At 37.6% G+C, this 25,922-nt stretch overlaps 1 protein-coding gene across 13 annotated transcripts in view; it reads left to right on the top strand.

The window, feature by feature from the left end:
* ZNF644 (zinc finger protein 644) overlaps positions 1-25,922 on the top strand; it is a 60,783-nt gene that overhangs the window by 25,723 nt on the left and 9,138 nt on the right. For 7 of the 13 annotated variants that reach the window (XM_077928481.1, XM_028732819.2, XM_028732822.2 and 4 more), the window contains 3 exons: positions 14,951-17,960; positions 18,159-18,761; positions 21,220-21,342. The exons of 1 other annotated variant lie outside the window; for it this stretch is intronic. In XM_077928481.1, the coding sequence (XP_077784607.1) occupies positions 14,987-17,960; positions 18,159-18,761; positions 21,220-21,342 (3,700 nt within the window). In that variant the 5' untranslated portion in view covers positions 14,951-14,986. Of the gene's footprint in view, positions 1-14,950; positions 17,961-18,158; positions 18,762-21,219; positions 21,343-21,371; positions 23,805-25,922 lie in introns of those variants that run through there. 5 more of the 13 variants (XM_028732825.2, XM_028732826.2, XM_028732827.2 and 2 more) reach the window with 5 other exon arrangements.

Here is a 25,922-nt window from a genome sequence, read left to right on the forward strand (position 1 = left end):
AAGTTCAAAAATGCATAAAGCAACTATTTTGGAGTACAATATGTCTAGAAATTAATATATTGAGATAAGATAGATATTTAAATATGAATGTTCATGTGGACTTAAAAAAAATCATTGCAGCTAAAAGGAGAAAAGGTACTGAACAGATTTATGCAAAATTGACAGAGACTGGAAATAGGCTGATCCAGTCATCCATACTTGCCCCTTGAGCTAGAGGCGGTGAACAGAGTTGGCAGTTATAGAATATGTTGGATGAGGGAAACAGATACTAGAAGTAAGATTGTCTGTTAAGAGTAGAAAATACAGTCATACCTTGGTTTTCAAACAGCTTAGTTCTTGAACGTTTTAGCTCCCACCAAATGCTGCAAACCTAGAAGTGACTGTTCCAGTTTGTGAACTATTTTTGGAAGCTGAACATCTAATGAGGCTTCCACGGCTTCTGAGTGGCTGCTGGAGTTTCCTGCAGCCAATCAGAAGCCGTGCTTTGGTTTCCGAATGTTTTGGAAGTCAAACAGACTTCTGGAACGGATTCCGTTCAACTTCCGAGGTACGACTGTACATTCATCTGATTATTCTGTGTTCAAGTGGAAATTTTTGTTGGCTAGTAAAATTTGCATCATTTAGCTGTTGACTGTGATATGGAACAGGAATTAAAATTTTCAGCAATGAGATACTATCAAATGTAACTGACTGAAATATAAACCTACCCAAATTTTGGTATACCTTTTTGTATGCTAAAAGACTGATACCCTGCTTCTTGTTTTAGGTACAGTTAACATCTATTCCAATGAGTTACTGACACATTTAGAGATCAGTCATGTTATGAACATTTTAGTTGGGCCTTCTAGTGTTCATTGATACTTTCTTATGAAAAGTCTCTAAAAGCTATTTAACAATCAGAAAATAATAATAGAGAAGAGTATTAGCCACAATAATATGTAAATTAATGTTGGCATTTAAAAAAATAATTTTGGAGTGAATGAGCCTGATAAGTTTTTTTTTTTTTGTAACAGCTACTGAAATGTCATCTATTTGCATCTATTTAACTATTGGCTTTCCCCTTAGAGGCCTTCTAAATAAATGTTTTAACTTAGTGTGTCTATCTGACATGTATGGCTGTTTGATGTCAGATTGTTAAGACTGATGATGAAACATTTTTAGACGTAATTTGCAGAAGGTGAATTCCACTTTGTGAGGTGGATTGAACTGAATGTTGGATACAGAATGTGACTACCACTTGGTGGCAGTGCCTTGCTTCAAGACACAAGTCTTCATTAACATTTTAATTCTGGAATTGAGTAGTGATTTGTGCAAGGGGGAGTTAGATGTAGGTTAAAATAAAACCAATATATGCAGAATTCTGTGAATTCAGAGATGGCCTTGAACATTCAGCATCATGGCCACACACATACACAAACCCCACTTCTAGGTATAATGGAATTTGTGGCTTATCTGACTTGGTAGTCCACCTCATATGGTTTCCAGGTGTGGTATCTGACTAAATAGAACTATCTGAAGAAACAGCACCCCGCCCCCCTGCTGCCCAGAACTGCCATGATAAGGAACTGGTTCATGTTCCACAAAGACTTAATAATCAGCATGGTCATTTCTGCTAGTGCTTTACTATCATTAGATGGACAAGTTTTTGTAAATTGCTTAGAGGTGTGCTTTTTAAAGAAATATAACAATCAAATAGTATATAACTTTTTTAAAAATGAATGAATTAAATAAAATTGGGAAGCAAGTAGTCTCTTGTCTGGGTATGTCTGGCAAATGAGGCTTAAAAGTAACCTACCAGAACATTCATACCTCTTACAAGTCTTTTTTCTGATTTTCCGTTTCTGATTAAACGTTTAGAGAGAAATCGTTATTTGCATATGCAGGAAGTTTGGGTTGTTTGCATATGCAGGAAGGGCTGCTTTCCTAGTGGTAACAGGCAAAATCACACCTGCAATAAGTTTTCAGTACCCCTCCCTCCTTTGGAAGCCAGTTTGTGATCAGTATTGTAGTACAGCACTAACTAAAAGCAGTTCTCATGTTCTTTCCCCCTATTCTTTGCAGTGGCTGTTTCACAAGAAACATTTAATTTGGACATGGTGGTAGTAGAACTGATAAGTCCATAAAAGTTATAAGCATTCCCTACCACCACCATAATAACCCCCACCTACTTGTCTGTTGAGGGATCACAAAGATACTTCACATTTTCCCCTTGCCTGTTGCTGATTTAGCATCTTTGGGCAGCTGTCAGTGTTGCAGCACGTGCTCTGCCCTCTGACTGAGAAGAACTTGGTGGCTGGGTCAAGCTACTAGTAAAATTTCTCACAGTGCCTCTATGTAGCATCAGTCTGGGACTATGTGGAAATCTAAAATGGCAGCCTAGCCAATCAACTCTGCTACTGCCTGTCACTGCTGCTGGTTAGGGTTTGCCATATGTCCTCTTTTTACAGGACATGTCCTCTTTTTCATGGGTAGAAGCGTCATAGTGGTCCATAGTTAAAAGTAGAAGTCTGCAAATGTGTCTTCTTTTTTGCACTTCAAAATATGGCAACCCTAAGTTTGGATCCACTGACAGGAGGAAGAGGTTGAAAAACTGGGCGTCTTCTAGAATAAGTAGCACTTCATCAATAATTACAGTTCGTCAATATCCAGACATTTTAGTATGGAGAGAACAAATGTTTTTAGATTTTTTGATATGCCCAATAAAAACAGAATGTATACGTACATTTGCTATGTATACACACCCAAGAATGAGTCTGAAGCTCAGTTGAGTTTACTTCCGAAAACAAGGTTGACTTTTAAGTCTATCAATAGATAAAAATGGGATTTCATTTTAGTAGTCTTGTTTTTTGTGTGCCATTTTCAAAACTAGAGCTTTGCACTGAATCAGGTTTTTTGTGTGGGGAGCAGCGTCTATTCTGCTGTTTTCTATGTAGACTCAGAGGTTGGCTTTGTTTACAGAAATTCACTATCGTGAATTTCAGTTTTCATGTGAAACAAGTATCTGACAAAGATAAGGTTAAAATGTAAGGATATTTTTTGATAGGAAAAAATAATTAATTTGAATCTCAGCAGTGCCATTCATACATTTCTTCATAAATTTTTATCAGTAAATATTTGAGTATACAATTTCAAGTGGGTATCAGTGCTAGTCTGTTGTAGCAAAAGCAACAAAGAGATGTGTGCTACCTCTAAAGGCTAACACATTTTATTATGACAAGCTTTTGTGTACTAGAATATCAGTCACAATATGATTAAGTGGACTCCAGTCCACAGAAACTTTTTTTCAGAATTAATTTTGTCTTGAGTATAGAGGGCTTTTTTCTCTTGACCCACTAGTAAACAGTAATATATACATTCCTGGATTGAAATAATTTAAGCAAAGACTTCTGGAAGATAGATGTCAGGATGCAGATTTGAACAGCAGAGGCCATCAACATGCGCAATTGCTTGGTTTGTCTATGTATTCTTCCTCTCCCCCTTTACTAATCTACTTACTGTATTTATAGGCTTCTCTATTACAAAGTTCTCAGGGGATCTTACAGTAAAAATCAAATTAAATTACAATCGAACAGCAATAAAAAAAATGGCAAAAGGATAAACACAGCACAAAATTATTCAGAGAGCATAAACGGCTTAAAACTAGCGGATTAATAAAGCCAGAGAAAATAAAAAAGACCTTTTTCTGCTGCTGAAATGATACCCAGGAAGTAGCATCTGACAGACGTATCATGGGAGAACATTCTATCATGAGCCACCACTGAAAAGGCCTCTGTCTTATACAGTGTTGGAAACTGGAATAGAAAAGCTAGAAGCCAAATGGTTCTTGTGACCTGGATTGTGGTGCCAAAACAGAATGTGTAGTCACCATTTGTTGGAGTGGGGGGTTGGCAGTGCTCTTTATTTATTATTTTGATAAGCATGAACTAATACGCAATTCACATAAGTGACACATTGTTAATATCACATTTTTAACGGAAATTGTTTACACATGCTTAAATTGGTGTTTACAATAAAAATATTGGTACCATACTTCAGTTTTCAAAACACTCTACTCTTTATTGTTAAACTCCTTAACATATTGTCTACCCTTAGCATATACTTTGAGGCTTCAAAGCACATACATTTAATTGTTGAGTGTCAGCCAGGCATAAAAAATGGCATCCATACTTTTGGAGATGCTCGCAAATGGAGAACCTTCAGGCGCAAAATGTGCCTGGCGCCCTGCTAATTTCGAACCCTGCTCTTATAATCTTTTGCCACATCTTAGTTAGTGGAGGCATTCAGGGAAAAGCCTCCAGAGAAGATTGCATGGTCTGGATAGGGACCATGGTGAAAAACCTGAAGATCCTTGCTCAATTGCACTTTTACTGAACTGAAAAATAGCTTGCTTCTGGGGATGCCTTGCTACACAAATAGTTTTAGGTTGCTTTTGGTAGCTCACCAGGTAGTAAACAGTTTATATTGTTATATCAAAACTGTTGTTTTTATGCCTCTTAGAAGTCAGACTAAAGCTTACAATGTATAAAGTGTTTTTGTTGTTTTTTAAAAAAACCTTTTACAAGAATGAAACCTCATTCAACTTCTTATTTATTCTATAACCATTGTGAAATGTGGAGGGAGGGAAGTTACCTTGCAGAAGCATAAATCTCTGCACTGACAGGAATATTTCTTAGCGTTGCATTGGATACAAACCTAAAACTTCTATTTTCAATCAGCTTTCTTTTTTAGCAGATCAGATTACTTACACATTTGGCTGGTCTAATAAAGGTACAGTGGTGCCCCGCAAGACGAAATTAATTCGTTCCGCAAGTTTTGTCGTCTAGCGAATTTTTCGTCTTGCGAATTATTATTTAGACAAAGGAAACAAAGTCGTGAGACGTTTTCGTCTTGCGAAGCAAGCCCATAGGGAAATTCGTCTTGCGAGGCAACTCGAAAACGGAAAAACCTTTCGTCTAGCGAGTTTTTTGTCTTGCGAGGCATTCGTCTTGCGAGGTACCACTGTATTGCCCTACTGGAGTTTTTGGAACATTACTACATTTGAGGGTTTTTTTTATCACTGATCATGTTTGTTTTTTCTTTCATTCTTTGTGAACTAGTACTATATAGGCACTATATAAGTATCTCTTGTTTTGATCTTAACAGCGGCTGATACTGAAAATGCCGCTTCCGTTTTGGATGTTTTAAAATTAACATAAAGAATGGATGTTACAGAAACATCTAGGGATGTGGCCTTAAATTATTGAAATTTATACTAAACGGATCTCTCAGCAATAGTAAGTGCAACAAAAATTGAGTATGTAATAAGCAAAAACTTGTTAGCAGCTTTAATGAGTGTTGAATCGCAGCTAGAGGAAACTGCTGGTTATTTGCCACTGAAAAGATATTCATTTTAAATATAGTCATGTGACAAAGGTGCATACTAAGTAAGTTCTTAGTTCAGAAAACAATTTTTTTAGTTCTTGACATTTCACTACTCTAAATGGAAAACTCTATAGTGTTAATTTAGCTTGAGGCACTTTTACCTTTTACAAATAGGTTGGTTTTGTTAATGGAACATACATAATGCATGCTACTTAAGTTCAAAGAGAAGAACCCATCTTTTTATAGTTAAACTTTAAAGGCTCTGGTAATGTTGAGTTTTAAAGTACTTGTACCTGTTGTTAAGAAGTGCTTAACTTTGTTTTATTCTTAATGCTACAACATCAAATGAAGTTTTCTGGATAACATCTCTGGCAATTAGAAGTATGTAGTCTCATTTTTGGAGGTCATGGAAATACTTCATGTATGCTCAAAGGAGAAAAATTAATTTGACAAATGCTCTAGGGATTCTTAAGTGAACTATATATATTTCTCATGCCAAACTACTTCCGAAAACGAATACTACTTTATGTTCAAAATCTTCCTTGCATATTAATCACTGACTTGGAACTCTGCCCTCCTTATGTTAGCTGCTCCTGATTCAAGTTTGCAGTAGAAACTGGCATGTTTTCATAGATTTGAGACCTTTTTGACTTGTAGTTGCATGAACACCATAACACCATGGGAAGTATTCTCATATAAACAAGACATTACAACTTTTTAATCCTTTGTGCCCTGATAACTTGAAATTGAACTTTTAATCCAATTGCACCAAATCACTAACAGTTTTAAACCTAGTGGCCTTAGTCCATTATCGATAATGTGCTTGAGTGCTGTGAGCCATCACATATTTAGTGGGGTAGGAGAGCTGAAAATATTGTCAATGTATTTCACATCTGGCAACCAATGCGTCCCTTTGATTTCAGATAAGTACATGGGTAGCTGAGTCTGAAAAGCTTGGGACACAATTTTTGCGGCCTTCTAGCTTTTATGGTTGGTTCATTTACCAGAAATAATGTATTTAGCGTTAACTCTGGAAGTGTATACTCGATTTTGACCAAATGAAGCCTCGTTTGCCCATGTACTTTCTGAAACTAAAGGGGTGCGTTGGTTACTAGATGTGATTTTTTTTCTAGCTCTCCTACCCCACTAATTGAACCTTTTCTAGAAGCAGCCTTTGAGGATTCTTCTATTGACACTCTCTTTCTTCTGACTACACTCTGCATAGTCAGTCACCAAAGCTACTATCAACCTCAAATCTCCCCACCCATGCAAGCATAATTTGGAGCTCAAATTTCTTAAAGATTATTGTGCTTTTGTTAGTGAATTACCTGCTTGAGTAGTGAATTACCTGTAACAACAACAGCTGCAACATTTTTTGCATACCAACTGTATTAAGCAGCATATGCGCAATCACCATATGCATGAGTTGGTCAGACAAAACAGTTACATAAAATGCATTGTTACTGTGATTTTCATGTCATTGACAGAGATGACACCTGCCCCTTTTCTTGATGGCAGGCCCTATCATTTCTGAGGTGTCTTCTCTCAACTTGTCCAAGACCAGTTGGCTGTGTTTCTAGACTCCAGTTAGGATTTGATGAACTCAAGTCCCAGGTCTGCGAGGAAGAGAGAGGCATTTGGGGATGTTCACTCTGTTGTGGTTTCCGTTTCCAAGCAGTTTCAAACAGTGTAGGCATTTGAGCAGGCAATGTCTAATAGATTGGAAAAATGAACTTTGGTTGCTGTTTGATTATATATTTGGAAGCGTATCTTTACAGGTATTCACACCACCTTTAGTTTCAGTATAATAAAGGATGATCTCAGGCTTAGGTTTGTGGTCTGAGATTGCTGCTGCTTCATTTATTTTGTATAAATATATACCCCAACCTTCTGATACCTGTGTACCTCTTAAAGTGGTGAACAACAATTAAAATCAGCCATAAAATACAGTTTTGAAGAAAATGTCCGATTTTACAAATCTGCTTAACCAAGTCATGCTGTTGATCTCTTTAGGTTGGTATTGTCTACACAGATTCATAGTAGCTGTCCAGGGTTTCAGACAGGTATCTTCCCCAGTCCTACTTGAAAATGTCGTGGTCTCAACCTGGGACCTTCTACATACAAAGCACTTAACCCACCATTGAGTAATGGCGTGCTGTTGAGACTTCAGGATTTGCAAGGAATGTCTTAGGCCTTCCTTCCTTCCTTCCTTCCTTCCTTCCTTCCTTCCTTCCTTCCTTCCTTCCTTCCTTTTTGATGTGGCAACCATAGTCTGGTTTCTCTTAGCTAATCCCATGGACAATTAAAATGTCAGCAATTGTTACTTTCCATCTAGAACCCTGTAAATTTGGTGTTGGTATCTCAACCATTGTCCTGAGTTTTTCAACCACTGTCCATTCTTAAGTTTTCTTATTTACTTACTAAAAACATTTAGGCCAATCTAAGGGTGGGGCACCTAATAATTAAACAATTTGAGAAGGGATAACCCCTCTCCTACAAATATACATCAATAATTTTAAAACAGCAGAGTGGTTGTACTACATTGTTCAGCATCACAATCAACAAGTCACAATGACCTAAGAGACCAACCAGGTGTTGATCTGGTGCTGAAAAGAAAAGAAAATTAGCGACAGACGTGCCTCGGGTTAAGAGCTGTTGGGCTGCTTGATTATAAAGATGACAGATGCAACTCTCAACTGCATATTTTGGAAAACTCTTACTGTAAACAGAGGGAAGGGGTCATCTAAAGGTTCTTGATTGAGAGCTGCCATTAAGCCTGGCCACCTGCTGAGGTGAGGACACAAGCATTTGCAGATGCAGTTAGGGTGAAAATGACCCCCAGAGCAAATCAGTAAGTATTGCTGAACAGACACTCAGCAAATCACAAAGATGAATTGGGGAGGGGGGTGGGTGCACATAAAAGTTAGTTTTTATGTGATGGGAAAAACAATGAATTGAATGTTTGTAAAGGGGTGCTGTAAACCTGTTGGCTCAACTGATTCCTGACGCCAAATGTAGTGAGTGATCTAAAGCAGGGATGTCCAACAGGTTGATCGTGGTCGATCGCTGGGTCCCTTTCCCTAGTGTTGGTAAACTAGAATCTGGGCCCGCCCCCTTGCCCCGCCGTCCATTGTTGCACGATCTGCCAAATGGAAGACTCAGAGAGGCTGTTTGTCTCCTCAGCGATCTGTTGGTGAGTGTCTGTTTCCCTCTCTTCCTAAAATGGCCAAATGGCCAACAGCCTTGAACTCCCCCAAAATGGGGCTTTTCTCCTCCCTTAAAAAAAAGCTCAACAACTTTGCCCTGAACCACCTGAAAACGAGGGTAGTTTACCACCAGTTTTTAATTCTGTGAGTAGATCACAGTCTCTTGGGAGTTGGCCACCCTGATGTAAAGGAAAGTGAGTAATTTGTCTTACTATATTATGAAAATACAGTTTTATTTCACTCTCTGTGCACTTTCATCACAAATCAACTTCTTGAGCCATGCTCTGAAATTGGTTTTCTTAAACCAATCATATTTAATAAGATCAAGGGCATTTTGTCCATGTTTGGACAACTTACAGTTAATTTAAGATGGAAGTGAAAGCTTTCAAGTTCTTCCTTGTGGCTGTTTCTGAGCCCAAGTTTGGTTCTCATAACACTAAGGCACAGATTACTGTTGTGTCTGAATAGGACTGATAGTATCATACCTTCTGCCCATTCAGCAGCTACTTCATCCTTTATATTAGAGCATTGTTTGAGAAAAGTAAAACTAAACCACTGAAGCTCGTTCTTGTGATAGCAAATCATGGGTTAGTGTTGAATTTGAATTGGGCCCATGGTAGCATTAGCATAACATTAAAATTTGGGTACTGCTGGGTGGTTCCCTGTGGTCTATTTATATTTTGACCTTTTTAAATGTAGGCATGGTTTCAAAGGGGTCCTTACAGAGGCAGCAGGTGTGTTATGTTCATGGAGGGGCTTTTGTACTCCTCATGTTAGAGCATTGTATGAGGACAACAATGGAAGCATGAGGACAATAACAGAACCTGCCTGTTATAGCATTGTATCAACTTTTTTGCTAGCACTTGCACAAGCATTTACATAGCTGCGCTAGTGGCTATTTTCATTCTGCTCATGGTTCTTTGGATCCAACCCATGGTGCTTTCTAATTGAATATGACAAACCTTTAACTGTAACTGCTAGTGGGCAACTAGCATAACATTTAATTTGGTTATGTGGCTAAATGAGCTAGCATTTGAATGAGGACACTGTTATCATTTGTGTAACCATATTACACGGAAAAGGTTGCCATTATGAAATAGGTATTCAGTGAATATTAACCTACTTGTAATAAATACAATTAATAATGTACATAAAAGAATAAAATTAAGTGCATTTTATTACAAAGAATTCTTAATGAACAGAAAGTGGGCAGCATAGATATGACAGGAAGGTTGAATCTAATCTGAATTACGAAGTGACCTAGGAAGTTTGCTCAGAGGGGATTACAGAATAATTATGTTAATATGCAATTATCACCTCATTTCTTCTGTAGTAACCTCAAGATGTAGTGTAGTAAGGGTGTTATAGCAAGTGCTGATAGTTTGCAAAAATACTGATGTTTGAGATTTCCGAGACAATGAGACTAGCCTGAGGCGGTTAAGTGATGATCTGTCATCTTGAAGACAGATCTGACCTTTGTGCTTCATTTCTTAAAGCTTACATTATATGGCTACAGGCAGCTATAGCTGCAGAACTCATTAAGGGTCCCCCCCCCCTAAAATTGAAATGTTTATGCAAAAAACGAGGATATTTTAGAGAAGTTTGTTTTTAGGTTTTGAAAAGGAGAAAATAGAGAAATGGTTATTCAAGCATTGCAACACTGAGTAGTGTTACATTTATAGAAATCTGAAGTAAATCTAGGTTTGTAGTTGGAGCTACCTTCTCTTTAGGATTTTGAATAGCTAGCACATATTCAGCACATCTCAGGTGTTACAGTTACTCTTTAATGTGTCGTCCTATCAGTGTTCAAAGTGCAAAAGAACCCCAGTTGATGGAAGGCTCTCAGATCCAATAGATCCAATAGAAGCTTCCATGAGTGGAATTTGGATTTTTGATGCTCCCCCCTTTCCTTTGCAGCCCCCCTATATGCTCCAGATAAGGGATCAGCAAACTTTTTCAGCAGGGGGCCGGCCCACTGTCCCTCAGACCTTGTGGGGGGCTGGACTATATTTTGAAGGGGAAAAAATATGCCCCACAAATAACCCAGAGTTGCATTTTCAATAAAAGGACACATTCTACTCATGTAAAAACACGTTGATTCCCAGACCATCTGCGGGCCGGATTTAGTAGGCCATTGGGCTGGATCTGGCCCCCGGGCCTTAGTTTGCCTACCCCTGCTCCAGATCATTGAGGGGACCCTTTGAACGGCATGGGAGGTGATGGAAGAGGCTGCAGGAGGGAAGGGGGAATGGGCGAGCCTTCCTGCTGGATTGGAGAACCTTTTGCCAATGAAGGCGGACACAACTGAAGAGTGTAGGCTGAAAGCATGCTTTACTCAAATAAATCTTTACTAGATGTATTTCCCTCCAGGCTGAAAATAATATTGAAATGTGTTGATGTGACAATTCAAGGCATTTGCTGATGACCTGAATGGGTTGGGTATTATCCCTCATCACTTGACAGAGGCAGAAGAGCAATGGGAGGCAGGCCCTCCAATTTCTTTCTCTTGCCTGATGGATCAGATCCGTTTCCCCCATTTCTGGCTGACCTTTCTTTAAGCTTAAGTTCTACTTTCAAATATTCTTTTTTACTGATTGCTTCTGGTGCTTTCTGGTTCCCTCTTATTCCCCTTTCACTTTCCTACTGTATTTTATATCTGACTTTACTTGTGTTTTCCTTTCCTCCGCTGGGATAAACAAAATTTTTTTTTAACGTGGTGCGTTGTCATATAAGATTTTAGCCAAAGTGTATTATAAATTTCTAATGGATTCAGTTGTTGTTTTTTTAAGATAAAATGCTTGCTAAGGAAAGATAAGCATCTGTCAGTTCTACTATTTTGAAAAACAAGCAAGTTGTACCTTTATAAAAGGAGTTTGGTGGATTGTTTTTTTAATGCAATCTTACCAACATGAAGCCACATTTCACACAGCAGGACTTACTTCGATACATAGGGTTCAATAGCATACTACCTCGTTCCTGGCTTTTGTGAAATGTCTGCATAACTTCACGTCTTTATTTCTTCTATGTAGTAACAGAATCTTGTTTCGGCTGGCATCTCATTATTTCTTATTTTCTCAAACAGAGTTTTTCCACACAAATAATCTTTATTAATCTTAATTTAATATTCATATTGAACAACAGCTTGCAATAATACAGAGTGCACATTTAAAAGTGAATCCATCAATCTGTATTTCATTATTCTCTTGCTCCACAAATTGTCAAAAAATAATACTGTTTAGTATTGGGGGGTTTTTAGAGTTAAAATTAAACTAAAGGCACCCTGGGCCAAGAAGCCAAATTCATAATTTGTGTGGATTTAAAAGGGCAGTTTGTGACTTTTACAATCACAATTTTAATTTCTTACCAAGTCCGTACTGCAGACTATTTGACATCAGAAGTGCCCTGAAAAAGTTATAAACACCATGAAGTCCATCATGTCAATTCCACAATCTATGCTTGCCCTCTCAACCATTTAGGTTGAGTGACTATGAACTGAACTATCATGACCTATATGGACTGCACATTGGATGTACAGTAAGCCTGCAACTTAAGTGGGGGTTACATTCTGGGGATCCCGTCTAAAGCCAAAATCCCATATCGTCAAAACACATTGGGTTCAGTGGTGGCTGGGATTGTCAAAATGTTTTAGCCTGGACACCCACCTCATTCTTCTCCCTTTTATTTTTATAGAATTTTTTTTTGCCAAGCACGTAAAGCTGAATGCGCACCAGTTAAATGCATGTCAGTTGTGGGCTTACTGTACTGCATCAGATCCGGCACTGACTTGGTTTTGGCACATGGGAAAACATCTCTCTGTTAAAAAAAACTTCTGGATTCTTTTGACAGATAAAATCTGTTTTGATATTAAAATCTTTCTGTGCCTACAAGTTGGTTTAAATTAAAAATCTGAGTCAGTTGAAAAGGCCCCATTGCTTGTGAACAAAATTCTATGTGGTTTAGACAAAAGGGTTATGTTTAGTTATTAACCTCAGACAATATTGTCTATAATAGTCATACTTTTTGTATGTATAAGGAGAAACAACATTTCATGCAGACTTGCTTCAGGTTCTCTTGAAACCTTTCTGATAATGATAATTGCAGTCTCCAAGCAAATATGATATTCTTAGTTTACCACCCTGCTGTTCAGGGGGTACCAACAAAGTTGCTTTAAATGGGAAGCGTCTGTTCTTTCTCTGAACCCCTAACACCAGAACAGATGGATAGAACATGAAACGTGAAAGGTTTTACCTCAGAGGTGGCAACAGTGAAGCCACTCATTAACACTGAATTTACCACTTCGTTAGCAACGTTGCTTCCTGTTGAGAAAAGCTAATATAGACTCTCAAATTGACTGAGCATACATTTGTCTACTTCTGTGAGTGTAATAAGTTGGAGAAAATACAAATCTTTCTACTGCATAAACATCAAACATCTAAAACTTAATTCCTGTACTTAAGTTTTCAAGATACCTTGGACTTTTGCTTTCATTTCTCTAACATTTTATACTGCGTTTTAATAGTACTTTCATGCCCATTTTTAACCTTTGTCTATGTGATGTTGTAGTTCCTACTGGGTGCTGCATTATCACCATTTTAGGGTGATAACATTTAGTTCAATTTATTAGAGGAGTCTACTTTTATTCATTTGTAAACCTGTTAATATACAAATGCAATGAATATTAAAAGCAAAGTTATTAAAACTTATGTATAGCTTTATAAAGCTTAATGAAGACTAGAGTGTAGATAAATTTCAAGATATTTCAGTGCAAGATCCTTAAATATTTGACTTTGTTTTCAGCCTCTCATCAGTATGGAAATTTTGATTATTCAATACTTAAATAAATTGAAAGTATTGGCCTGAATTTAATCAAATGCAAGAATGCTAAGTACTATAACAATATTATAACAACCTTTAAATGTTTTTGTATTTGGAAAATGAGTTAAAATGGTTTTGCCAACCATAAATGATTTGCCTGTTAAGTAACTGAAAAACTTTAACCTTAGTAGCGTTAAAGTATTGCTTTATTGTGCGATAATTGTTGTGCCAATTTCATTGGTTAGAAAGCAGGTTAGGAGCAAGACAGTTTATTGTTTGGACTCCTTGCTGACATGTCTCACTTAAAATATATTGAGAGATCTGTACCTATTATCTTGGAAGATTTTATCTAAAAATGTCTAAGAATTAAGTCACAGTTTTGTGGGCTGAGAACCAGAGAGCCATGTCAGGCAAGGATGGCACTTGCATGTAGCAGGGTGAAGCGATGTTCCTTATGCAGCACCATGAGGAAAGAATAGATGCAGGAATTGGTGTCTAGATGATGCAGCAAGACTTTTAAGAATCTGTAGGCCACAGTGGAGAATATGGAATAAGGTGGAGTGAGACTAAGTGGACTAGGAGCTGAGAAACCAGTGTTAAAATCAGCCATGAAACTCACTGTATGACCATGTGCCAGTCACTGTCACTCACTCTGATCACCCTCACAGGGTTGTGAGGATAACATGCAGAAAAGGAGACTAATGAATGTCACATTGAGCTCCTTGGAAGAAGGTAGACTGGATACTGATAAATAAGGAACAGCCAAAATTAAAAGTTCAGGCAGCTTGTCTCTCGTTTTCAGTTGGGGGCAGGTTTGGAATCACGAAAAAGCCTTGCTTAAAAATCAAATTAGGGACAGAATCAGAATATTCAGCCCCCACCCTCAAACACTGGACTTCACATGTAGGTCCTCAGCAAATCCAGTCTGTGCCTGTAGGTGCTGGATGTGTACTGAAACACTAAACCATACACATAAAGATTTCAACTATATTTATACTTAAAACATGATAGAGAAATTGGTTTTTATCAGGGTAAAAACAAAAAAGTTGAAATTCTGTTTTCTTTGATCTGTCTCTGATTTAGTGGTGGGAATAAAAATTTGGGCTTACTTAGAGTAGACCCATTGAAATCAATGGGGCCAAGATACAAGTCTGTAATAACCAAGAGTTTTGTGGCATGCTAAAAGATTGTTATGGCATAAGTCACAATGTAGTTTGGCAAGTCGGCTGTATGTCTGGATCTAACCTAATATGTTTTCTGCTTTCCTTTAGGAGACTTGTAAAAATTGTTGCTTTTTCAGTATTCATTAGAAGTAACATTTATAACTTTCCATGACTCTTGAGACATGGGTTTTTTAATTTGGCATAATTTCTCCTGAAATCAGCTTCTTTAATTAATAGTGTGTGTTATATATTAGTGGTCTTACAGTGAATGGTCAGCTTAGTAATGAAAATGCTTTTTAACTGATCCAGATTTAAACATAAAAATGTTTGAATATATTATAAAAACTGCCTGTCTCAGATACATAGAGAAAATTTCTAATAAGGATTTCTTTGCTTTTATTCTAGCATAAATGTGCTTAATGGGCAGAGCAGACCAGCAGTATGGATGAAACGGAGATCGATACTCAGATCATTGGTGCTAAAGGACTGCTAGATGACAGCAGCTTCATTTCTGAGAAGCAGAGCAGCATTCTCAAATCACAAGAGAGTGAAACATCATTTCAGAAAAATACGTTAACTCTGCCTGAAGAGCTATCAAGGGACAAGTCTGAAAAAGCCTTAAGCGGAGGCCAAACGTCTCTATTTATACACTCTAGTGCTCCTACTGTTTCAAGTGAAAACTTTCTTCTGCCTACAGGAACTGCTGTTAATGGACCAGTTTCACACTCCACTTCCATTATGAAGAAAGGCAGCATTTCATTAACCACTGCACAAACTGTGGGCCATCAAGCAGATTCTTGCTCAGCTGGGACGGTGGCACATGATCACCAACTTCCCACAAAGACTTCAGCCCAGAATTCAAGTCCACACCAACATTTGTTTTTGTTACCTGAAGCAGCTCATGCTAAGAACCTGACACATTCCATAAAAAATCTACCTCCCTCTGCTTCAGTTGCTTGTGACACACAGCCATCTATACGAAAAAGCATAAAACCAGATAGCACTTTAGTAAGCCAAGTAGACATGTGTGAGGATAGCAAAAGCTCGCTAGAAAAAGATGGCGGTAGCAAATCACTAACAGCCACATCCTCAGGTACAGGTGACTTCAGAACTGAAAGTGATGCAAACTGGGACCCACAGAAAGAGTTTATAGAATTTCTCATGACAAATGAAGAACCTGTAGAGAAGTCACCAGTCCAGCCTAAAGTGGGCGTACCAAAAAGGAGGAAAAGAAAGATGGATGTTAGCAAAATCACACGTTACACTGAGGACTGTTTTAATGAATCAAATTATACTCATGACAATTCAGAATCACTAGATACTGAGTTTTTGGAGCAGAGTGAGACTCTACAAGTGATAGAATCTCATAAATTTTCTTTAGCAAAAGTGAAACCTGAATCAATAGATGAGGAATTGGAAGTTGTAGATGCCATCCAACAGTTGATTTATAACCCAAGTAATAAATGTGCAGGTGATACTTCTCCTATTCACACTAGCACTTTTCTTTCTAATACTCTGTTAAACAAATGTGAACAAGATGAATTGGAACCACCAACTAATTTCAGTACTGATGAGCCTTCATTTTATCCCTGTACAAAGTGCAATGTGAATTTTAGGGAAAAGAAGCACCTGCACAGGCACATGATGTATCACTTGGATGGCAATAGCCACTTTCGCCATTTAAATGTTCCAAGGCCTTATGCATGTAGGGAATGTGGTCGGACCTTTCGAGACCGCAATTCCCTTCTTAAACATATGATAATTCACCAGGAAAGAAGACAGAAACTGATGGAGGAAATTCGTGAATTGAAAGAGCTTCAGGACGAGGGTAGGAGTGCACGGTTACAGTGTCCACAATGTGTATTTGGTACCAATTGTCCCAAAACCTTTGTGCAGCATGCTAAAACCCATGAGAAGGACAAAAGGTACTACTGCTGTGAAGAATGTAACTTTATGGCAGTGACAGAGAGTGAACTTGAATGTCATCGAGGGATTGCTCATGGGGCAGTGGTGAAATGTTCAATGATCACTGCAGACATAGCTCAGAGAAAATCACAGAAAAAGGCATTAGCGAAAGATTCCTTCATGGAATCGTCCAAAAAACCAGCTGACTATATGTGCAAAATGTGTCCATTCACTACATCAGCCAGAAGCATTTTGAAAAAACACATGGAATACCTGCACCCAACATCATGCATAGACCCTTTCGGTAGCCGACTTAGACTAGAAAAAAGAAAAGGTCATATTATAGAAGACCCTTTAGATTTTGGTAGCAGGACTAAACATTTCATCAAACAATCATCTGCCTTTCCAAAGAACTCTGTTTTAAAACAAGATATAAAAAGACCATTTGGCTCTGCATTCCAGTCCAGTAACTTTGCAAAACTTCACAAGAGACCCCCCAGGATACAGAAGGCTCGGAAAAGCGTTGCACAGTCAGCTGTAAGTGTGTATGGTCATAGCTCTACAGACAAGCCTATTTTGAATAGAAATAGCACTGGCCAAAAACCTAAATATTTGCATCATTCAGGAAAGCAAAAGACTAGCGTCAGAGCTAGCAATAATTATTTATATAGATACAAACATGAAAACAATAGGATTAAAAAATCTAGCAGCCCTTATCTTTTACACTTAAAAAGGGAAGCTGCAAGATCTGTCAGGTCCTTACCTTTATTATCTACAAATAATTCTCATAGATTTATTATGGATTCTCTTAACTATGATGCAAAAAGACCAGGAGTCTATAAAGATAAGCATGTAACTGTAAAAAGGTTGGTTAAAAGATCCAAAAGTGAAGGCTCTGTAAAAGGAGATGATTTGGACAGTTATCCAGACTTTCTACATAAAATGACTGTTGTTGTTTTGCAGAAACTTGCTGGGAAAAAAGACAGCTATGAAACGGAGGATGAAAGTTCATGGGATAATGTTGAACTGTGTGATTACACTACACGGTCTGTGGAGGATGACTCTTACAGTGATATTAATCAGGAGCATGTAAACCTGTTCCCTTTATTTAAAGGTAAAATGGAGGAAGAAACTGGTGGTAAATCCTCTCTTAGATATGAGCAAAATGACGGATTTTATTTTGAGTATTATGAAGATGGCGAAGGTAGCAATTACCTGCATGATTTTCAAGACCCTCATAATTTAGAAAACATAGGCACAACATTGCCAAAGCATAACTCAGTTTTCCATTGGACTGACTTATCGCTTGAGAAAAAAAACTGTCCATATTGTCCAGCAACTTTTGAAACAGGTGTTGGATTGTCTAATCATGTCCGTGGGCATCTTCACAGAGCTGGGTTAAGTTATGAAGCCCGTCATGTTGTCTCGCCTGAGCAGATAGCAACAAGCGACAAAATGCAGCATTTCAAAAGAACTGTAACAGGAACTCCCGTTAAACGCGTTAGAAAAGGTAAGATTTTTCTTTCCTTATCCTATGCAGGGGGCGCGGGGTGTATAATAATGTGGTTGCAGGTCTGGCTATGTTACATCCTGTCTCTCATAATAGCTTTTATCTCCATTCATGGTAGAAACTTTTAATGTCTACGGTTTAAGCAAGCTGGGTCCTTAGTGTCTGACAAATTGATAAATGGATGATTTTTCTTTTTAGCTATTGAGAAATCAGAAAGTTCTTCAGAACACACATGCCAACTCTGTGGAGGTTGGTTTGACACTAAAATAGGATTATCTAATCATGTTCGAGGACACCTGAAAAGGCTTGGCAAAACCAAATGGGATGCACACAAATCTCCAATCTGTGTTCTGAATGAGATGATGCAAAATGAAGAAAAATATGAAAAAATCCTGAAGGCATTGAACAGTCGGCGTATTATTCCCAGACCGTTTGTCGCTCAGAAACTTTCATCAAATGAGTTTTTATCTCAAAATGTTATACCTCTTGAAGCATACCGCAATGGCCTAAAGACTGAAGATATATCTGTATCTGCATCAGAGGAAGAAGGGCTGAGTTTCCTCAATGAATGTGATGAAGCAAAGTCAGTACTACGTGATGAAAAAAAAAACCAGTCAGTCACACTGATAGAACTTTTGAAAAATAAGAGGTTAGGAGAAGAAAGAAACCCTGATACCTCTCCTCAAAAGATCCATAATCAAACTGCAAGAAAGAGGTTTGTTCAAAAATGTGTTCTTCCATTAGATGAAGACAGTCCTTTGATGTATCAGCCACAAAAAATGGACTTGACTATGCAGTCAGGTAAGAGGCTTGTTACAATTTTAATAACTTGGAAATACATTACAAGATAAATCCCCCCGCCACCCCAATATTCTAAAAGTAATTATTTTCTTTGAGACTGTTTTTCCCCTTTGCAAGGTTCTAGACAGAGAAATATTAATGAAATTAGTTTTAACATTAAAATTGCCTTAGTTTTCTGCATACAAATTGAGTTCTGAAAAGAGAGTGGCTTTTGCTCTGTAATGGCTCTTGAAGATGCATATAAAGAGGAAACGAGAACGTCTACTTAGCAAAATATGGTATCACTTAAATAGCAGACACATCTGGGAGAGCCCCTTGATCTTTCTTATACTGTAAGTGTTGCAGATATATAATCGGTTCATAGTGTTAGGATTGTTCTTTTATCTGGTGTAAGTGAATGCACGACTTACTGGTTAACCGGGTGATGTGTTGTCTGATCTATGCCTAGATTTTATACCCTGTCAGAGTAACTGTGATGGCCATACCCCCTGAACACAGCTGTTGCCGTCAACACAAAATCCTTAAAAGTTTTAGATACATCTCTTAGAAATCGTGCCAACAATTTTATTCCTTTAGACTACTTCCCCCCCTATTCTAGCATAGTTTTAGAATGCTCTTCTGAAAGGTGTCTTTCAGTCTTGGCTGTCATGGCTCCGGAAAGCTCTGCTCATCTCCTCCAACACTTCTGCACAGACCTTATTGCAGCTATCTTTTCTCAGTCTAGTTTGAGTGAACGATTTATGTAAACTGCTCTGCGATGAAAGTGCTTGATCTTGTCTTATACCCTTTTATCGTTTTGCTGGTACTTAAAATTATTACAGTGTGGTTGATAAAAGTCTTGTTCACTGAGCATTACTTGATTTGCAGACCCATGTGATCGACCTGTTGCTGTGTCTGTAGGTAAAGGACTGAATGTTAATATTGCCATATAAAAACCTTGGATAAGTGAGGGTTTTTTTCATGGGGAAGCATTCATATATTTGAATCTATCTGCAGTCTGAAGTTCCTTAATATGGCAACAGGTACAGCACATGAGGCCACTAATTCTGTCTTCTACTTTTGTCTGGTTAGGCACTCTGTCTTCACACCAAATTTTGCCTTAGGTGACCATGGTCATAGATCATAGGGACTGGAAATATCAGTTAACTATATATAGAGAGAGAAAGAGAGAGGGAGGGAGGGAGAAACTTTCCTTTAAGATCGGAGCTCCTCCAATAAAGTTTATTTCTTGGACAAGCTTCACATAAACTTGGAAGATGATGTTCAACTACAGCTTGTTAAATTTGGAAGTCATGTGCTACTTAATGTTAGGTAGCCTACCTTCTAGGTTTCACTAAAAAAAGCTGCTTGCATAATACTAATAGTTACATGAATAGAGCCCTTAAGCTAATTGTGGTTAACATAGCATTTGACAATTAACTCACTCTCCTACTTCAGTTATTTAAACTTTCATAATTTTAAGTCTTTTAAAAAATATTTTCTCAAGTATATTATGAAACCCAGTTTTAGTGTATATTGCAGTAAATCTAAACTTTGGTTTTTTCATGTGTTGGAAGCAGCCCAGAGTGGCAGGGGCAACCCAGCCAGATGGGTGGCATATAAATCTTCTTCTTCTTCTTACCTGACAGGATTCTTGTTTTGATAAAAAAGCTTTCAAATAAATGAAAAAATCTTTTCCCTATTTGTTGAATGTGTTGTCTAAGACAATATATTTCTGAGGACAGTGAAAATTTTGTGCCTCTATGAAAGTAGAGTTGAGAAGAAACCATTTTTACTGGTTTATTTGTCTGAAACAGTGTAGTATGGTTTGACTGTGTGTTCTTTCCTGCGATGTTTGTTGATCATTTATTTAGCACAAAGATTTTAGCAAAAACTACAAATCATTAACTTTCATTATTGATTGCGCATTCAGAGTAATGAAGATAAAATGCACCAAATAAAATGTTTTGTCTAACAGCTGTGCAGTGGTGTGTTTTACCACCTTTTCCTCCCAGCCTTCATCAGCAACCTAATTTAGTATTGAGCCTTTTACAGTCTTGTGGGTAAAACACTTTAATTACCACTTTGTCAACTAGACTTTATAATTCTCTTTATTGGGAACATTAGAAGCCTTGAAACTTCTTAACAGAACTGTGCTATTCAAATTGCAGAATTGTATTTTGGGTTTAGGAAATAATCTGTGCAATGTGAAGATAAGGAGGAAAGTGATAATTCAAAGAAGCTTAGGAATTCAAATCATGCCTTCCATTTTTTTTGTACAAAATAGCATGTTTCATGCTAAATGTCACATGCAGAAGTAATTGCCATGAGCTTGGCTCTTTCTAGTATATGATATAATTACGTTGATGATTTAGTGAACCTGCGTAAAAGCAACTTTTAATACAGAATTTTCCAAAACGCTTTTGAGAGTTTCACTTTTAAAGAGAGAACTGGATTATAGTTTTCTTTTGAATGATAGGTATGCCTGTGAAGCTTAGAACGTGTGTGCATTGCAATACGGCGTTTACAAGTGCTGTTAGCCTGTCCAACCATTTGCGCGCTTATGCACGAAAGAAGAGTGCTGGACTTTTGACTGGGACAGGTATGTTTGTTACAGATGTAAAATCAAGTCTGTCTGTATACGTTTTCCTCATCAGACTTGACAGATTCATATGCTAATTCAGTTCACATTTAAAATTTTCTGAAACAGAAGTTGAATTTGAGAAACAGAACTTTTAGCAACTTGTAAACTTACGTTGCTAATGTCCATTTTTTTCCATGCCTGGTTTTTATTTTCATTGGTTCATTTTAGATCCAGCATTATTTTCATGTGTACAAATAGTTGAGAGCGGAATGCCTTTTTGTTTTCTGGCTAAATGCAAAAGGAGCTGCTTTTATAAATGAGGGAGATTTTCACCAATTATTTGTTAGGTGAATTGAGAACAAGCTCGGATAAACATAGACAATTATATGTGGTACAATTTTCAGCACATCATGTTCAACAAAAGCTACTCTTATTTTCTCCCATATATTTATTATCAGTTACTTTTTTTTTTACTTTGGTCTTCCACAAAATGAAATAGTAACAACAAAGTGCCGCTGTGTTTTGTGTATCCATTTGGTGCTTTATACTGTACTTGGATTTTGACAGTGATGGGACTTTTATATAAATCAGATCCACCCAACTGCAGTAGTCTAAACCAGTGGTCTTCAACTGATGGGCCCTGACCCACTATTGAGTCACAGTCTGATCTAAGGTGGATTGCAGCCACAATGCAAATACTTAAGAAATGGGCCCCACAAATGCATGAGGGTTCTCATATTGAAAATGCTGAAGACCGCTGGTCCAAACAAAAGGAGATGTTATCAGACTACTTGTGGGGTAGTCAAGCTTTCAGTGTATAAACAATCCCCTCCTTTCATGTGCAGGTGCCCAAGGCCAGCACAATTTAGGAAAAATCAGATTCCTCAGTGGGGCTCAAATGGCTTACATGGAAGCATGATATTTAAGAAAACCACTATTTCTAAGTCAAAGCCTTAAAATACAGGTTAGTCCTCAAAGTAGCTTGATAGCTACTATTTCCATTCAACAGCCAACCAAACTAGTGTTCTAATCTGTCTCCTAGCTTTCAAGCCGTCTGAGTTGTTGTGGCTATAAAGTTGTGATCCTTAAGTGTGATAAAGGAAGCGTGCTCTCCTTTCCTAACCCATAATTGAGCTATGTTGGGACTGCCATTATCCGTGGATAGCACAAACCGGGGCTCATTTTATACCAGAATTTGAAATCGGGTTTGAAGCTGGCTTTCAATTCCTAGCCAAAAGCAAACCCTAGATCATGCTCACCACGACCAATGTCTGCACCAATATGACTTCCATTAAGGCTGCTATAGTGAAATGGAGTGCTTAAGAGTTGGGGCTGGGCATTCTCAGTCCATGATCTGTTCTTGCTTCCTTCATGGGGTGGTAACATTACATTGGCTTAGGCTCCGAGGTGGCTTATAAAAACACTGTAAATGATCAAGCACTTAATCATAAACTGTCTAGTCCTTAGAAGTATGATAGGTTCTTAATATCAGGCTTGTGTTATTGTAAATGTCATACTTTGCCATAACACTTGCAAATGGATACACATTCAAAATGAATTGGAATACTTTTAATTTATTGCTTAGTTTCATAGGTTTAATTGTGTAATTACCTTCTGGCAACACTGAAGGGGTGGAATGTTAATACATAAATAGCCTGCAACATTTCCATACAGATGTTTAATTTATCTGCAAACCTGGAGATTGCAATGGATATTGTCACAATTTTTTATGCTTTGCAAATCATAAACGGCTGTCTCCTAACTCTGTGTGTGTGATCTGGAAATAAATCCCTTTCAGTTGTAGACTGTGCCTGGCTATTTAGTATTGTCAGTTCGATTGAAGAATTCTACTACCAAGTTTCCTATAGAATTTGAGCGCAAAATCCTGGTGTTCATCTTCAGTTTGACACCACTTCTTTAAATTTCATTATTTCCTCTTATTTCTGTTAGCAGTTTCCCTAGATGAGAAAGCTGCATTTTAGGGAAAGAAAATATATTAAATGGTTACTCTTCTGTGACAAAAATATAATGCCCCTGTGTTCAAAGGTCATGTTAATTGCTGTACTATGTAATTATTTTTCTTCATTTCAGCTTAATTTTAATACCTAGGACTAGTATTTTTCATAGTGTTACATATTTTTGAAGGAAATGCCATGGCCATAAATTCCTTTGAGCATTTTTCAGTTTTGTGCCCTAGTTGCATAATTGTATGCATAAATGACCTTTATTTTTATATGTGACAATTGCTATGGGACCTTTTGTATTTTACTTTTGAATAGGAGAAAAACTATCAACTATCAAACTCACTGAAGCTGAAAGGAGTGTTTTTCCCAGGGCTACATGAGCTTCTGGTCAAGACATTGGCATTTTTCACTACTCTGCCTTTGTTTATTTAATGACTTGTGGAGAACACGAGCATGCCCTTTCCTCTAATGGTCAATTGAGCCCAGTGATTAGATACAGATGCTACCATGAAAAGGGTAAGATTTAGGATAGTGATGGTCATTGTCAGCCTGGAACATTGCATTCTCCATGACCAAACTGCTTAGGGATTAGTTCCAGGACATCCCTGGTATCATTAGATCGCTCTACCCTTAACTGTCAGTTGCAACTTGAGTCTGGTCTGGGACACCCTAGTTTTTATTTAACAAAATTTATATACCGCTTGATGGTAAATAAGCAGTTTACAATGAAGAGTGAATACTCTTTATCTTCTTAATAATTGTATTTAGTCTGTGAATTTCAAGGTGTATAAAAAGACATGGTTTTAAAAGTAATTTTTTTAAAAAAAAATCAGATATAGTAAGTTTCAATTATAACAAGGTGCACTTTTAAAATGAAGTCTTAATTTCATGCAAATATATGTCTTAAAACTGAATTTATATAATTTGAGAGGCTAGTCATCACAAGATTTAGTACTACTATTTACATAATGCTTATATTATGTCTTGATATTTGATGTCAGAGACTAGAAGGTCATCATAGGCTCTAGAATCCAGGTAATGCTATTCTGTTTCGCACCAGGATTATCCACTGAGCACACATAATCTACTTCTATCTAATGCTTTAGCTCCCTAAACTCTGCAATATGTTCAGTTCCAACAGACAGCCTTTAATTCATGAGTCTACCAGTTAAATGAAATGCACCTTCTTTACTGCTTTCCATCTCGTAGAGAAACTGTGTTTTCATTCTATTATTATTATTATTACTGTATTATTATTATTATTGTTGTTGTTGTTATTAATTAAATTTATCCAAGGATTACAGGGCGGTTTACAATATAAAAATGCAAAAATGCACAACCTAGTAACAAACAAAAACAGTATATAGATTATTTAATTAGCTGAAGACCTAGAAGAAGAGGAATTGTGTTTTCCTAGTGCCTAAAGATATGTAACAAAGGGGCCAGGCGAGCCTCCCTGGGGAGAGCATTCCACAAACAGGGAGCCACCACAGAAAAGGCCTATTCTTGTGTGGCCGCTCTCTGGACCTCTTGTGGAGAAGGCATATTAAGAAAGGCCTCCTATGATGATCACAGGGTCCGGGTCGATTCATATGCGGAGAGCTGCTCCTTGAGGTTGAACCATGTTGTGGTCGTAAGCCACAAACAGGGAGCCACTGCAGAAAAGGCCTGTTCTCATGTTGCCACCCTCCAGACTTCTCATGGAGAAGGCACACAAAGAAGGGCCTCAGATGATGATCACAGGGTCCAGGTAGGCTCATATGGACAGAGACAATCCTTGAGCTATTGTGCTCCTCAGCCATTTAAGGCTTTGTGGATCAAAACCAGCATTTTGAATAGGGCCCCAAAACTAACAGGCAGGGAAGTTGGCTCAGGGCTGGCATTATATGCTCAAACTGACTTGCCCCGATGAGCAACCTGACCACTGAATTCTGCTCCAGCCAAAGTTTCCAAACTGTCTTTAGATTCTATAGCACAAAAGACAGGTGGGTTGTATGGCCTAAGATAAGATAAAATAGTAAGGCCGAAATGTTAAGCTTATTTAAAGTTCTGATCAGGACTATCCTAAACTGAGGTGGGTCACCTCAGATGGTAACAGCATAGTTAATAACTTTATATTTTGGAAGGGATTTGGATTCCCTGCCCCTATCACCAAAACGTATTGGGCTGTTTCTAGTTCTAACTGCATTTGCAAGGCATTATGAATCCCAAATAATTTTGGTTGATTTTACCTTTTTTTTACTTTCTTTTATGCATGTTGAAGTGGGTTGATCAGATCTGTGGTACAGTATTACAGCATACTTTGTGGCTGGATTTTTAAATATTTTCCCCAAAAAATTTATTGCACTGATATTTTGAGAATTATTTTCTGAAGTCATTAGAAATCATTTAGAATCAAAATGCGTGTAAGTTTATTCTTTTATTTTTTGTAATCTTTCATTTATTTCCAGTTAGTGTAAGATGTGTAATCTGGTTGTGTGGCAAAACTAGAAGAAAAAGCAGAAGCTCTTGCAATGGGCTTCCGCTGGTTGAGCTGGTTAGAGGAATCCTGCCCTAAATGGGCATGTATTTTCTTCTTTGAGTTTATTAGCATTAAGAAAATGTGATGTTAGCTGAAATTTTGGTTTCACATAC

Source organism: Podarcis muralis, chromosome 5 (genome assembly GCF_964188315.1).
Source record: "Podarcis muralis chromosome 5, rPodMur119.hap1.1, whole genome shotgun sequence".
Taxonomy (NCBI): domain Eukaryota; kingdom Metazoa; phylum Chordata; class Lepidosauria; order Squamata; family Lacertidae; genus Podarcis; species Podarcis muralis.